Source organism: Drosophila virilis, chromosome 5 (genome assembly GCF_030788295.1).
Source record: "Drosophila virilis strain 15010-1051.87 chromosome 5, Dvir_AGI_RSII-ME, whole genome shotgun sequence".
In the NCBI taxonomy this organism is placed as follows: domain Eukaryota; kingdom Metazoa; phylum Arthropoda; class Insecta; order Diptera; family Drosophilidae; genus Drosophila; species Drosophila virilis.
In genome coordinates, this window is record NC_091547.1 from 7,662,788 (window position 1) to 7,680,120 (window position 17,333).

A 17,333-nucleotide genomic window follows, 5' to 3' on the forward strand; every position below is an offset into this window, starting at 1 on the left:
TTTTCCGACCTTAAGCACTTATGTGATAGATTTTACCCACTTTTACCCACGTTTTATCAACATAATCTTAGTTTTTAAATAGTCTACATAAAGTTTGCTCTCAGCAACTTGTTGCTGCTGCATGCGTTAGCAACATTTCGCTAGCAACATTTAATGCGACGCTTGCGCCTTGCAAAAACTGTAGCACACTTTTGGCCGCTGCATGGCAGGCAGCTGGCGCAAGTACCACACGTACACACACACGCACACAGACACAGGCGCACATGTGTAGATGTGTGTGTGTGTGTGAAACAAACTTTCATTTCAACTTGCAGTTTTATTCTGCGCTGTCGCTGTGTGCCGCTGCGCTACCTGGCGCCCGCACAGTAAACCACCCTTAGCTGGCGGAGCTTGGAAGCTTTTTTTGTATCTCAACATTGGGAAGCTCGCGGGCATGCAACAAGCCAAATGTTTGCCAGTTGTTGTTCGTGCGTGCGTGCCTCTGTGTGTGCGTGTGTGTGTGTAGCTTTATCTGTGCTTATGCCAGCGCTCGTTGCGGCACTCGTGCCCGCCGCAGTCGTCAATACCAACATTTGCTCAGCAGCTACAGCTTCAGCTTCAGCTGCTCAACATAGTCGCGTTCGGGTGCCACGGCTGCCACTGGTTCTGCCGCCGCCATCGCCGATACTTCACTTATGTAGGATTTTTGCACACTTGAGAGTTTTAGTTCAGTTTTGGCAGAATTGATAGATACACGAAGCACGGTGCGCGCAACGCAACGAGGCGTCCGCCTGTAGATATATAGATACAGATACAGAAACGCAACGCTTTGTTGTACACAACACAAACACACACACAGAGACAAAAAAAAAAACTAGAAAGAAGAAAAACGTAAAGAAAATAAAATAAAAATAAGGAAAATTGTTCTATTGCTAGTGAATATTCGACTCACACGAATTGACGATTGACGGACTAAACAACTGACCGATTGACTGACTGACGGACTGAGCGCCCCGCTGGCTGGCCAACTGGCCCATATCGTGACTATCTGGACTATCTGCCCGGAATCAGTTGCCGAATCGGTATCGGTATTCGTTAAACAGCAGCAGCAGTAGCTGGATTCTAATTGGAAAACATTTGGTGGCTGCCACAACGATTGGCTATTTAAATGAACGCGCGTTGATTTCTATTTATTTTATCACCGAATTCTTGTGATTTATTCAACGACGCGCCACTGACTAAGTAATGCAACGCAGACTCTGCAAGTGCATTTCAGCAACGGTTTCTGTTTCTGTGAGTGCATCATTTAATTAGCTGCAAAATTGCAGTTGCAAAAATTCTGTGGAAATTCAGCAGCGCCGAAAGCAGCAGGTAATAATAATTCATATTTTAGTGCACGGCATGCCATAAATTCAAATACAATAGACATATGTAAGTTTATATATAAATTTCTGTATGTGTGTGTGTGTGTGTGTGTGTGTGTGTGGGGCTGAAAGTGGGTCTACGGTGCCGTGATTTGTTTGCATGCAGGCCCAGACTAAATAACTGGCTGGCTAATTAATTGATACCCAGCCAAAGCTGTTGCCCGTCCCGGCCAGCTGATAAAGCGCTCGTGCCCAAAGCGAAAGCAAACGCAATTACAGTTACCAGAGAACAACAAAAGCTCGCTAAGCGCAACGTAAGGCAAACGCCGCTAAGCTGCGGCGTCAAAGCCAACAACGGCAACAGCAGCTCAGCCTAAGCACATTTCATTCCCATTTCAATTTCAATTTCTGTTTCTGTTTCTGTTTCACTTGCTCTTCAACCACTGTGCGAGGCGTTGGTGTTGGCGGCGATCGTCGCTTCTGCTCGCTCAATCGCGTCACGTGCCACGTGCTTGACCGATCTGTGCTCTCTCTCTCTCTCTCTCTCTCTGTTTAGTCAGAGCGCTCGGTCACTCACGTCTGTCTCTCACGCACGATCTTGTTCATGGCTTCAACTTTTGGGCTGCTCACGCGCTCAGCGCCAGCAACAGTCCACTTTGGGCTCTCTTCTGTGCGCGCTCTCCCGCTCTCTGAGGCGCTCTCTGCGTGTCTTGCTTGGCATTGCTTTGCTTTGATTTCTTTTGCTCTCGCTCACGCTCTCAGCCGTCGCTGGCGATTGGCGTTGCCAAGTTCAGTATCTACTGATATACTCATACACATGCTCATGCTCATGCTCGTACTCGGACTTGTACTTCTCGTGATGTGCGTTCGCTTCGCGTTTGTATCCCGCAGATTGTTTTAGTTTTTCTTTTCTTTTATTATATTCGTATTGTTTTGTGTTTTCGTATCGTAACGCGGTGCGCCGCGCTTTGCAGCTCTGAGCGAAATCAGTTTGACGTTTTGCTTTGACAGGCAATCGTCGTCGTCGTCGCCGCCGCCGTCGTCGCTGTTGCCGTCGCCGTCGCCGTCGCGTCGGTCCGTGTGGATGTGGATCGAGATCTCCAAGTCGCAGTCACAACTCGCCGGTAGCCGTCGCCGCAGCGCAAGAATATTTTTTCCATACAAATTCTTGAAATAAAGCAAAGAAAACTTACGCAGTTCTAACCAAAATACGAGTATGCATTTATTGTTTGTGCGTGTGTACGTCTGTGTGTGTGTGTGTGCGTGTTTGTGTGTTAGAATAGTGTGCGTGCGCTTGTAAATTAGGCAACCACAATGTGAGCCAATTGTATCTCGCAGATACACAGTTTGTGTTATCGTTGGGCGCATTTGTGACGTCACAGCGCAATTTGTGATTGCATTTCAGTAGCTGCTGCTGCTGCTGCTGCCGCTGCTCGCAGTTGTTGCTGCTGCTCGTGTTGTTGTTCTTGTTCTTGTTGTTGTTCTAGCTGTTGTTGTTACTTCGGCTGATGCTGTTATTATTCTTAATGCATTTAATTTAGTTATGCAGCTTTGTGCACACTCGCACAAACACACACACACACACACACACTTTCAATATCTTGTGCGTCAACAACAACAACAATAGGAGCAACAAGCAGCGCTGTTGGCGCCGCTGCCGCCGTGCTATGAACGTGACCTCCGTGTATTAAAATAAATTCTAATTTGTGAAGAAAGAGCAGCAACAAAAATGTTTTGTTATTGTTGTGACGATATTCCGCGAAGAAGTATTCGAGTATCTATGCATGCATACATCCATACATAAATCTGTATCTATAGATACATGGATATGGATATGTGCATGTGTGTGCCTACATACAAATATGTGCGTGTGTGTGTGTTCGTATGTGTGCCCATTGTTCATGTGTATTTGTTTAATTTATATCTAGAGTCTGATATAAATATTAAAATAATAAGTAAAATACCAGCCAACAGCCAACAGGCAACAGGCAAAAGCAACAACAACTTTAACGACTACTTTTTGGTACGTCAACAGATAATGTATTATTGTATATGTACATGCTTTAGTTTATTGTTGTTATTTTATGTATAAATTTTTATTTTGTATCTTCATAAATATGCTGTGGCATTTACACAAACATTTTGCGAGCCACAGCGCTGCAAATACTACACAAGTATGAATTTTAATACAATATATACATATATATAAATCTGTATATATATATATATATTTGTATATATAGTACGTACAACTTGCCTTGAATTTGTCGCTGTCTCATTGTCGCATAGTATACGAAAAATGCCCTCCAAAAACAAATTGAGGGAGAAAAAACGACATGCAAAATAATGATAATAAAAAAATAAAGAAGAAATTAAAATGACAAAAAAAAAAAAAAAAAACAAACGAAAATGAAAAAAACATTAAAATTAAAATCAAAAGCATATTCGGTAGCTGTAGACAATTTTCATGCGACTGGCGTCGCGCACATTTTCAACATTTCACATATATACATATGCATACATACATATATGTATATATAGATATGTATGTATGTATGCATGTATATATGTATCTGTCAGCTAGCAGAACGGCTCGGTCTCCATCTCTGGCTGAGTCTCTGTCAACAGCGGCAGCAGCACATTAAAAGACGCTTAAAGTTGTCGCATACTCATGCCAGTTAGCTATAAACTCACATTTGCACCCATAGATACACCTAGGCGCACGGCTGTACACACACCTATATCCATAGACCTATATAGCCATAGCCATACTCGTAATAAACAATGCAAAAATATCGCCTCGTACTTATAAACAAGCCACAATCAACTTGCAATTTGCGTTGCGTTTCGTTTCGTTTCGTTACGCTTTGGCTTTGGCTTTGGCTTTGGCGTTGGCTTTTTTGTATTTTATACAAATTTATTCTTACGAGTTATATATACAAATATCGTCGTACTGACCCATTTCAGCGATTATCTAATGTCTGATTTTTTTTTTTTTCCATTTTTAAGTAATTTGCCTTCGTTCCATTTTTCGATTTTTACTATCTATGCGATACGTTGTCTCCCGCAATCAGTGACCGGCAGCTCGCGTAGTTTATTTATTTTTCCTTCCTTTTTCTTTTTTTTGAGTTTTTCTTAATTAATTCTCAATTTTAACTGTTTATTAAAATTGAAATTGGCGTGGCGTAGTTATTGTTTACAGCAAATAAAACTGAACCGTGCCAACGCATACTGATTTCGATAGTCAACCGATTTCGATCGGCTACAGTGCGCACTGTATATATTCGGACTTGGCGACTTGAGCATTTTGTAACTACAGTTATGCAAGCCAACGCTCATCACAGTGTGCATGTTAAGCAGCCCGCCCATTGAGCAGCCAGATATATAAAAAAAGGCATAGCACCCACTTGTTTATACTCTATGCAATACACTCTATACTATATACTCTATATTCTATACTATATAGAGAAGGTACATTTATTATATGCACGTCTGGTCATTCCGGTATTGCGATTTATTGTGCTAGCATATTGTAAGCCCGACTTTCTAGACGCCTCGTAATGGACGACACTTTTGCCATTATCTTCCAGTTTAGATCGGCATTAGCATTTGAAATGCTAATTCCAGAGTAGCGAAAACTCTTTCAACAGCATTTGCTGCCTTAACAAATATGGTTTCAATTTGCGCACAACATTCACTTTACCTCACATATGTGTATACGATAGTGCCATATATCTGTCTACCCAGATCCATTATCAAATGGGGCAGAATTTCGCTTGTAAGCGATTAGCTTTTCGGGGGCTGCCATTTGTCGACTCATCTCAAGGGCGATGATGTAAATATGTCTGCAGCTGACATATCTCTGACGCACAAGCGAAAGAACGAGATATTCTTGGTGGCCACCGAAGGACGTCAACTCTAACCGCACACACACACACACACACGTACACACACATGCAGACAGCCCACGCAGCGAACAAAAATGTCGTCTAACTGATTTGCTTGCCATTTTCCTTGCCTTGCTACTAAAAATACAAGGAAATTAATTAGGTGTGCGAAATTAATTTCTTTTTACAATTAAACGCATTTGGGTATCAGAAAATTAAGTAGCCTTTGCAGTAGATATATTTCTGTATTCTGAGAACTGATCAATAACAATATTCCTCCCCCAATAACACGTAACTGGCGAATATGATATTGCAATATATTTATATAATTGCAAATACGTAACCAAGTATTTGATTATCCTCAACATCAATTCTGAGGAATTATTTGATATTTTTGTTATATCACAAGTTCAGCTATATAAGCTGCCATTTGCCAGGCGGAAAGCAGGTCCAAAGCAAACAGCGCAGATATTATGACAAAAATTAAATTATGCAAGCAAGCTTAAAGGCCTAGTTAAAAACAACAATAATATAATATGAAAATAAACAAATAGTAAAATATGTTCTCAGTGGAAATAGTTAAAGCGCTTAGCAATAAAATTTTATATTTATGGATTTTCGGGCTAGTTTTAAAGCTTACAATAAAACTTGAGGTGGGTTTCATTATAGAAAGGTTTATTTAGTTGCGTTTTTTTTGTAAACTTGATTAGTTTGTTTACGTAGAAGTTGGACAAGGTGTCAGTGCAACGTTTACGGATATAAGGCGCAAAACGAATTGATATAAGTAAATTTTGTAACCCGATTATTGTGTATATAGACAGCAGATTGTTATACTAAATAAACATGATTTGTTTATAGAAAATGATTCAGTTGCTTTTCCTCACCCTCTCTCTCTTTCTCTATGCGCATTTATTTAATTTATTTCGCATCGCATTATTAACTTTAATGTGCGGAGAACTAATTTGTTGCAAAATAAGTTGATTAGCCAGAAGAATAAACTGCATCCGAGAATATTCCAAGGCGGAACACGACTTTTGTAATTCCATTTCCAATCGGATTTGTGTACCTTGTTTTTTTATATTTATTTATTTTTAAGTCAGACGGCAATGGGCAAATTAAATAATGATAAAAATCAAATTAAATACTCATTAATATGTATTTAAATGTCCCGTTTAATGCATTTTCGTCACAAATATTCAAATTAATTGCCGTAATGCACATACATTGAACCCAGGCCTAAACGGAGGGCGTCACACGAACGGGCTCTGAGTCCGGCTAAAGCTTGTTGTTTACATTTTTAGCTAATCAATTGCTTTGAATGACGAAATTCCTAAATAATATAATTATGGATTGTCTTCACCTAAATTATCTATTTCGGATAGAGCATATAAATGGCACGATTAAAAATTTGCTACAATGTGCGCAGCGCCTCGTTATTACTGCCTATGAGCACATGTATTTATCTATATGCAGCTACATGTATCGATACATTTGTAATTAAACAATACACAATACAAAGCGCAGCAGCTGCAAAACATCAGTTTGCAAAAACTATTAGATACAAAATTGTTGTCTGTCGGCTGCGTTTTTCGTTTCTTTGTCAGCGCCGCTCGCAGTTGCCAAGTTGGCTCGAATATGGCTATGGATATGGCCCCCTGTCGCTCTACATGGCGATGCCTGGCTGCCTGCCACTCCATACATGATGTACGCACACATTTATACACTATACATATATATATATATATATATACATATAAAGTGCCACGCATACACACAATAGATTCTCGGGAACACACACACCTGATGATGCTATTATACAAATACCAACTACCACCTGCATACTAATAGTGTGCAAAGCACATTTCGTATGGCCACCTTGGTGGCATCGTGACTCTCAAGATGTTTCTCAGCCGTGCCTTGCAACAGCCTCCTGCATTCCCCCGCTCTTCTGCTAACCGGGCACATCCTTTGGCGCTTATAGAATTTGGTGCTGTTGATTTGATTAGTTTTAAGTTGCATAGCATCGGGCGGTTGTCCTTGTTGCCAACTGCCACCCACAGCATGTTTGTCTTATTTATGCAACTTGAAAGCGCAAAGCAAAAATCATTAATTTTCTTTTAATAGTTATGCCTGTGCTAAAAATAATTTGTTTAAAGCAACAAACAAACTGGTACAAGAGCTGTGCTCTATATACAAGAGCATCTTCATACATATTCATACAGATACTATATATATATATATATAAATGTTGTGTGTGTGTGTGTTTTCCTCGATCTTATAGCATCGGAATTGACTGGCCATTGTCTCGACGCGCCTGGCACTGGGGCCTGCTGCTGGTGTTGTTGACGCTGTCTGTCTAGTTTGTGTCTTGTTGTGACGCCTTTGTTTTTGGCCAACAATACGAGCTGACAAACACAAACACAAACAGGCAGGCAGGCAGGCAGTCAGACAGACAGACAGACAGTCGGGGAGGCAGCCCCGGCTTGTTAGCGATGTCAACAAGTGGGCCCAAATGTTGTGCATCCTTACGGACAGATATACTGTGTATATACATCCCTTTGGTTAGTCAATCAACGTCGTGCACTGCCGGCGCCCAATCAAGTGCAGGATATAAGGCAACAGCAGCTCGCACATCCACTCGATGATACAAAAAGCAGATATCCTACCTCTTCCCCACCACTCCTGTTGTTGCCCCCGGGCAGACACGTTGCGCCCCAAACTGCAAGGCGAACACGAACAGCAGGCACTGTGCGAATGTTTCGTAAATTTGAAATAGGTCGACGTTGGGCCGTTGCTAATCTAAAGTGTTTTTGGGGGGGGCCCATATCAGTTGATTTGGTTCTTTCGCTTTCGTTCGAGTTTTATCTAAATATTTAAAATTGCTTTCGCCCCGTCGATGAGGCATATTTCGTATTTCTATTTGTGTCGCAAATGATAAAGCGGCCCGCGCCAAGGCGACGTCACAGCCAGAAAGCCATTAAACAAAGCCGCAAACAGCCAACAAAGTTGGCATAAGTAAAAACTACGAGCTGTCCATCCAAATCCCCCAATTGTTCGGATACGGACGCATGTGAATATGCGTGTAAACGTGCCTCCAAAGGGTCACCTACGCACATTTCACTATGGCTATCAAATTTCACCGCCAACCACCCGCTTGCAAAAACTTTTGGGTCCAACTTCATGTTTTGTGTGCAAACTGAGCCGACAGACCGTTGACCATTTTAATGGGGTTGCATTAGCCTCCAATATGTTTTCTTCATCTGGTTGCATTACTGATTTATGCCTTTGCAGGTCGAGCACGTAGCTCGTATGCGAGCGGATTTCCCAATACGCCAATACCTTGGCTTCAATAATCATTGCCAATATTGGGCTTTTTATGAATTTATTAGCCCGCTGACAAGTTTTGGCATTTTTTTAATTGTCTCGCCCGCAAAACTTTGTGCTGCTTGTCAATGAAACCGAAACCGAAATCGAAATCGAAACTGAAGCTACTTACCATACATACTTATCAGTATCAGTAATAATAACAATAAAGCCCGTCTACCGTTCGATACTCTAAGTACTAAGGTGCTCGAGTTTATGGCTACGCCCAGCTGGCTACGTCTATGGATCTGGTTTCTTTATTTTCCAAACACAAGAAATATAAACAGAATGTAAACAACGTTGTATAAATGCAGCTTCGCTTTTTAACAACTAGAAATTACGTGCTCTCTAAAACTGATTAATGAAATGCTAGAAATACTTGCAAGTCTGAAGGATATGCGGGCGAACAAACCAAAACACAAATGAAACTCTGCCTAATTGAACGAGACTCAGACGAAAAACTGAGACCCAATTCGAGACACTTTGAAGAATATAAATTGGTAAAATGTGATTCTATTACATGCAGTCTGAACTATTCTGTTTTAGTACGCCTACTGACGCTGAGATTGTCTCAGTTAAGGTGTCTTTTCCTACACGGAATATCTATGTAACATGCTCTTATGTCCCACCTTCTTCTGATATTCAAGTTTATATGAATCATATTACTTGTATTAAAGAAGTTTCTTCACACGTGCGGGATAATGACCTATTATTGGTGTTGGGTGATTTTAATTTGCCGAACATCTCTTGGTCATTATTCACTGCTGAAAATTATCTAGTGCCCTCAGCACAGCACGATTTTTTAGACTGCATGCTTGATCTTTCGTTGTTTCAAATCAATTCAATTTCTAATCATATGAATAGAACACTTGACCTTGTATTTGTTAACGACTACCTTATTTCTAATGTGTCTAGGTCACCTCCTTTATCTCTTCCTGAGGATGTCTATCATCCAACTTTAGAGATTGCAATGCTAAATTGTAATCCTTCCATTTCGTGCTCATCAGCCAATAAGCCCCGCTATTGCTTTCGCAAAGGAAATTATTCCTTGCTGAATCAGCTTATTTATTCAACCGATTGGTCTTTCTTATATGACTCAGTTGATATGAATACAGCCATTAATTCTTTTTATATCACCCTAAACTCCCTCTTAGATGTGTGTATTCCTAAGTCAATTCCTTCGACTACTTTTTCAAAACCACCCTGGTTTACTCCCAGATTATCACATCTAAAAAATGTAAAATCCAAATATTTTAAAAAGTTTAAAAAGTCTGGTTCGTGTACAGACTTGGCTAAATATTCCATAGCCAAGTCGAACTTTTTTCTTCTTAATTCTCAATGCTATGAGAATTATCTAATTCGTTGTAAAAGGCAATTCGCCCGAAATCCGAGACAGTTTTATAATTTTGTAAACTTGAAGCGTAAGTCTTCAACTTTGCCATCTTCTTTTTTTCTTGGGATGGATAAAGCTAGCAATGACACTGATTCTGCTAACCTCTTTGCTAATTTTTTCCAATCAACTTACTCTTCAGTCTGTCCTAATACTAATTCTTACCCTTATACTATTTCCTCCGCTATTTCTATACCTCCCCCCATTATTTCACACTCCTCTCTCCTATTAGCTATAAACTCTCTAAAATCTTCTTACTCTCCTGGGCCGGACAATATTCCTAGTTGTCTACTCAAGGAGTGCAGTTCTTCCCTTTTCTATCCATTGCTAAAGCTTTTTAATCTATCCCTTGAAACTTCTGTCTTTCCATCTCTTTGGAAAGAATCTTATATCATTCCTCTTCACAAGAAAGGTGGGAAGTCTGATATACAAAATTACAGGGGCATTGCAAAACTGTCTGCTATTCCTAAATTATTTGAAAAAATAATCACTTCGAATTTGCAGCATTTCTGCAAATCAGTTGTTTCCCCTGTTCAACATGGATTCGTAAAGAATCGGTCAACTACGACCAATCTGCTTGAGTTTACTTCCTTGGTAAATGATGCTTTCCTTTCGAAAATGCAAACTGATGTCATTTACACTGACTTCAGCAAGGCGTTTGACTCTGTGCACCATGACATTTTACTTTTTAAACTTGACCGAATAGGTTTCCCTCTGTCCCTTTTACTTTGGATTAATTCTTATTTAAAAGGTAGGACCCAAAGAGTAATACTGAGGTTGACTACCTCTAAAAGGGTTCACGTTACTTCTGGTGTTCCTCAAGGTAGTCATCTTGGACCTTTACTCTTTACACTTTTTATAAATGATCTTCCTTCTGTTATATCACATGCCCGTGTACTCATGTATGCGGACGATGTCAAACTTTTTCTATCATACACTAACCCCCTACATCATTCTCGTCTACAAGACGATTTGAACGCTATGCAACTTTGGTGTTCGGCCAATCAATTGCATCTAAATTGTTCAAAGTGTATGTTTATGACTTTTAATCGTACTACACCTTATCTTGTTAGTTATACAATCGACAATATCCCTTTGAAACGTATACTAACAGTTAAGGATCTAGGCGTTATTTTTGATTCTAAACTCTGTTTCAATCTTCATATAGATACCATTGTTAATGAGGCAAAAGGTGTACTTGGATTCATTAAACGATGGTCTAAAGAGTTTAACGATCCTTTTATAACAAAACTTCTGTACATCTCTCTTGTTCGCCCTATCCTTGAATACTGCTCTTGCATCTGGTCTCCACAGTATATCAACAGCCAGGATCGTATTGAATCTGTTCAGAAGCAATTTCTGCTTTTTGCCTTACGAGGTTTAAATTGGGACCCTAATCTTCGGTTGCCGTCCTACTCCAGCAGACTGCTTCTTCTCAACCTTCCGTCGTTAATCAACCGTAGGACAATTCTCGGTGTTGTCCTTCTACATAAGTTGATTATTGGCGACATTGATTCTCCTTTTCTGCTAGGGCGTCTTCAATTCTCTGTTCCGGCTAGACCAACCAGAAATTATCGCCCCTTATTACTATCTACGTGCACAACTGATTACGCTATGCACAATTCTTTTCGCGTGCTATGTAAAAATTATAATAGTTTGCATCACGTTTTCTCTACCGAACTGTCTCTACCCCTAATAAAATCGTTGCTTTCAGGATACCTTCGGGAAGTCGCTGACCATTCCCAGCTATGAGCAGGGGCATAGCTAGCCGGACAGGCTGAATAATTTTCCCCCACCGTGTCGGTGATTTCCCAATACTTTTCTCTTTGTCCTATCCACTTAACACTCTTTATCTAACTTACATTGCTTTACTTTATTAACAATTTTCTTACTTTCTTTTTTCCTACTTATTGTATTTTCTTTATTAATTTAGCAAATTAAGATTATTTTTAATTTCACTTGAGATCACTTTTTTCCTACTTACAACCTTCTGCTTAGATGTAGGCTCTAATAGCGTCACTGACAAAATTAGCTGTGAAAAGGGGCACAGCTGGCCGGACTGGCAAATAAAACACCTCCATCGGTCGGTGATGCTATTTAGAAAATTGTATCCTTTAACTAGGCTTTTAGAATATACTTTTATTGTACAACCTGTTGAATAATGAGGAAGACACTCGTTTTGTCGACCATTAATAAATAAATATATAATATATTAATATATAATATCTTGCGCAGGTGGCGCTTGTCAGGTGCTCAGAACGATAAAAAACGAAATTCAAATAAACTTCTCCATGTACCTTGTACCTGAGCTCTCGGTTTTAACTTGTCAACAGTCTCGAGCTTGTATTTCGTCTAGTTAGATAAAGGCACTTGTACCTCATCAAGAAAACGCAAAGCAAAAAAAAAAAAAAAAAAAAACAAATAATAACAATATAGAAAACTGGAGACATTGAAAAGCGATCGCTCAACGCTCTCAACTGCTGTTACAGCTACCAATTGTAATGTTTTAATTTATTTGACATGCAAAAAGTAAGCAACTCCTCATTAATCTAATAACAATGCAGCTATCTGAGGCATACACATAACTATACCAATTTATATATATATATATACATTGATATTATCGATTAGATATGTTTATTTATGTATGCTCGTGTGATACAGAGCCACATAATCTATTTTATCATGAGTAATTTCCTGCGAACAACTTCTGTTCACTTGAATCCCAGCAAATTAAATCGATGCGGTCTAGTAGAATATTTGGTGCTATAAATTAGAGAAGAATCTTGATTTTTAGGGCCCCCAATACTTCGACCTATCGCTACCTTCTTGATCAAAACGACATATATCTGCCAAAAAGTTTGTATTTTAGAGACAGAAAAACACATTCTGCTGAGATGCATTTGCCTTTGCAACTTCAGTTCATTTATTCAAACACCTATCGCCCTTCTATGCAATTCTCAGTGATTAACGTAAAACTTTAATTTTTTAGAAATGTATCTTTCTTTTCGTTGATTACTTTAATGCCAATCTATCTCTCTGTATTCAATCTTGCCCTGTGTATCATGAACGTAAAGTATTTCCAGAGTATCTCAAAGCCGTGAGCTCTCATTAATTTTAACGGCAATATTTAATGCTAAATAAATTATTTTAAAGGCAGCTCGAAACCAAAAAAAAAAAAACCCGCCTTAGATCAATAGCAGCACAACTGCATGGTTCATCAAAACTAAAATGTCACGGTAACGGTTTTTAAATTGAAAATATTGGAAACAGAATTTGATATGCATTTAAAGTGTGACCAGATCATAAAGAAATGCTGTGCGGAAATGAAATATTTATATTGCATGCAGCTGTGCTTAATTTTCTCTGTGTAAAACAGTTTAAAATTAAATTGAGAAAATGATACTGAAACAAACCAGAATAACTGGAACAGGCTCGATAATCATCAATTTGTGTTAGCCAGCTTGGCCATATATTTAAAAATTATATGAGTGCTTATAAATGCATATAAAAAGAACCATTGATGAATTGATTTACTCAATTTGCGATGATTTATGATGATCATGTAGCTAATCTTAATTGTTGTTTGTTGCCCGAGTTGTTCACCTAGCCGATCGCTTCTCATAGCTGGCGCCAAACAGGTTGTAGGGTCTAAACTCCAAATGTTCCAGCTGATTGCAAGATTAGTTATTTAGTTGCTTCAAATGCAGACAGAGAACAGCTCAGCAAAAACAACTTGGCCAGCTCAAATGGAGGTCAACAATTTATTTATTGAAACAGCAGCAAAAATGTATCGCCAGCTCGGGCAGGGCACATATCGAGCGCCAAAAACTTGACTATTCATGCTACTGTGCTCTATTTATCTATATTTATATTTATATTGTCTATTGTCTGTTTTCTATTTTCTATTTTCTTTATAGTTTTTAGCTGCTCGAAATGTAAGCGGGAAGCCGGCCAATCAGCCACTCAATTGATCGCCGCTTGACGCGCACACCCAAAAAAAATGTTTCAATTATGTTACCCGCAACAACCACACAACCACAACAGCAGCAGCCAAATCGAAGCAGCAGTTTCAGTGCCAGCACCCAAAGCCACAGCCTAAGCAGCAACTCAAGTGGAGGCAGCAGCAGTAGCAGTAGCAGCAACAGTAGCGGTAGCAGCATCCAACACTCGGCAGCTTCATTGAAACTCAAGAACCAAACCAAACAGCGACCAAAACCAAACCGAAACCGACGGCAAATTAGCATACCCATAGCAACAGGGGTAGCGGGGGCAGAAGCAAGAGCTGAAGCAGCAGAAGTAGCAGCAGCAGCAGGAGGAGCACAGGAAACAGGACAACGCCATGGGCTGCTCGCCGAGCACATTGCCCAACTCGTCGTCGTCGGCAGCAGCGGCGCCGGGTGGTGGCGGGAACGGTGGCAATGCCAACTTGCCATTGGATGGCAATGAGAAGGATGGCAGCCTTCTGTTCTGCATCAAGTTGCGACGAAGCCGCATGCGCCGCTGCAGCTGTGGCGCCGTTACACTGCAGAATCAGAACGGGGAAGGCAGCACGGGCAGTGCCACCTGCGGCGATAACATGATGTGCAACCAGGGTCTGCTAAATCCGCTACAGACCAAAAACGAGTCTGACTACGAGAAGGTGAGTGTGGGTGTGGGTGTGCGCGGTTCCCAGCTGCCACATCCGTTTCCTCTCTTCCCCCCACTGAATACCGCAGACCAATTGAACTGCGTCTATCTTAATCCTCGCCTGCAGCTCAGCACTGGCAAAAAGGACTCCATTGTGACGGTGGCAGCCTTGGGCAACTTTACACACAGCGTTGTGCGACGTGCAACCGGAACGGGCAGTAAGTACCACCCTATAAAAAACGCCATCTAACACACAAACAAACAGCATAGATTCAACTAAAGAGCACATCAAGGTAAAAACATATGAAGACGTGAAATAAATCTTATGTGTGCCTTAGGTGAGTGCAGAAATTGATTTTAAGTGGTGCAATATTTTTGTGAAAAGAGTGTAAAATAATGTATAAAAAGAGTGTAACCAGTGTTGGTAAATATTAAAGTTAAATATCCTAACTAAATGCCTCCAATCATATTTATATAATAAACAAAACCAAGAAAAAAAAATGTATAATAAAAATAATTATAATAATAATAATGCTAATAATAAATATTTACGACTTACCGAAAAACTGTTGCACATTCAAGATGATGTATATCCATATTTTGTTGACTGCCTGAAATCGAGAAAAAAAAAAACCGCATTAGTTTCATACAAAAATCTCTTATCGCCCGCTGAATTATGACGAGAGGCCTCGCGCTTAGTTCGACTTTTATTCTACGAAAGCAACACACAATGTTAAGGGCATCAAAGCTGCGGTGCGGCCCGGACAGCTGACTTAATTCAAGTTAAGGGCGGCAGTACGGATGGAAGTAATACGATCTGCGAGAAGTCAGCTGGCGCTAGCGCAGCTCTCTGTTAACCAGGTGCAGCTGTTTTTCTGTCGACTCCAATTAACGGCTCGCCCAGAGCTTGGGCCTGAGCTTCACATATCAATGGCGCGGCAGACGGTAGCCAGAGCCGCAGCCACAGCTGCTGTTCAAAGAGCGGGAGACGCAGCGCCGAGAGAATGGCGGAGATTATGAATGCGCTTTCGCATGAAACTTGATCGCGCTCAGCGGTGATCGCCGAGCGCCGAACGCCAAGCGCCGAGAGTCACGGCGTCTATCGGTGCTCGCTCTGCAAAGGTGACTGTGCCTCCCCCGCCGTCGCACCTGCCGCTCGCCGAGGCCTACGATGTCGGATCAGAGCTCGCACTCGCAACAGCTGCTCGCCATTTATGGAGTCAGTCGCTTTGAATTGGTTCGCCGTGTCGGTTGTTAAACGCTTTCGTAACGGGACGTTCGCGCTCACCAAAGGTCTGTCTTTGCCTCTGAGTGATTCCGATTCCGACTTGGATTTGGTTTTGGATGCGGATTCGTTGGCCGGATCAGCCGCGTTGCACACAATCGCCGCATATAATAATAATATATACGATACGATAATACACAATACACTGTAATCGACGACATACATATTTGGGCTTCGCCCAACTCGCACGTTATGCAAATCGAGGCGGCAGAAGGTGAAGGCGTTCATATTCAAATTTACATTCAGATTCAACCTGAGAGTCTGTTACAAATGCAGCGGGCGCGATTCGCGGGCGTGTCGCCAACTGGTCGCCAGCAGCAGCAGCAGCAGCAACAGTTGCAGCAGCAGCAGCAGTAACTGGCTGCAGTCGCTGGTTCTATTCGCTCTGTTGCAGTGGCCTAATGCGACGGCACAAATTTGGCAAGAAAATCCGTGCAAGTGATTGCAACGCGTATTAGCCAGGGCCAACCAGTTGAGAACCAAAATCGAACGCAATTAAAGCTTATGACACTAACGACAACAACAGCAGCAGCAGCAGCAGCAACAACAACAACAACAACAACACGACAACAACACAACAACAACGCACTGTGTGACACACAAAAAGTATCTGAAAGATCGCTGCAATTGGTGGACGTGTGTGGAAAAAAACAGCTCGGCCGCCGCATAGCAAGCCAAAATCAAAAATAAATACAACAAAACCGAAAGAAGAAATAAAAAAATAATACAAAAAAAAAATCAAATAAAATATAGCAACAATTTATACACAAGATCGAAGTGTTAAAATTCAAAATAAACTTCACAACTAAGTGTGCCAATAACAAAAACAACAACAAATACAACAAGTATCTGTGCTAGTAGCTAGAAGAAGCGTGTAGAATACGATTTGTCTAGCAATCTCCAGCCGTATGTATGCGTGTGTGTGTGTGTATGTGTATTTGTATGTATGTATCTATCTAGATGTGCTAGCTGTAGCTATAGCTGTATCTGAGTTCGTGTATCTGGCTGTGCTTTTGCGTGTGTTTTCATTCTTGAATTTGGCTGCGTTTGCTTTTATGCACACTGCACTTGCCGAATGTGAGTGTGTCAGTGTCAGTGTGTGTGTGTGTGTGTGTCTAACATTCATTAACATGTTGGGGCTGTCAAACAAACGGCCAACGGCTAACGACCCAAAGCGCTCCATTAATGCAAATACCAGCTAATGAGAACAAAACACAGCAACAAATTAAAAAAAAAAAAAAGAAAATAGCAACAAAATAAAAAATAAGCTTATATAAATTCTGTGCATATTTAAACAACAGCCAAAACAAACACACACAGACTCGCACATTTTTTAGTTTATTAATTTTTTACTCAGAGATAAAAAAGATTCACATGACAATCGGGTTTACGTTACACGCGACTGTGACGATCTTCTTAGATGGCAACATTCACAC

The 17,333-nt window shown here is 40.6% G+C and overlaps 1 protein-coding gene across 3 annotated transcripts in view; it reads left to right on the plus strand.

Annotated features, from left to right (window-relative positions):
• Nucleotides 1–2,335: 2,335 nt before the first annotated feature.
• The window catches only part of Pde8 (phosphodiesterase 8), a 36,792-nt gene continuing 21,794 nt past the window's right edge, over nt 2,336–17,333 (plus strand). The window contains exons 1-4 of one of the 3 annotated variants that reach the window (XM_032436005.2): nt 2,336–2,557; nt 3,272–3,366; nt 13,904–14,625; nt 14,740–14,830. In XM_032436005.2, the coding sequence (XP_032291896.1) occupies nt 14,326–14,625; nt 14,740–14,830 (391 nt within the window). In that variant the 5' untranslated portion in view covers nt 2,336–2,557; nt 3,272–3,366; nt 13,904–14,325. Of the gene's footprint in view, nt 2,558–3,271; nt 3,367–13,903; nt 14,626–14,739; nt 14,831–15,839; nt 16,804–17,333 lie in introns of those variants that run through there. The other 2 variants (XM_002050772.4, XM_032436004.2) reach the window with 2 other exon arrangements.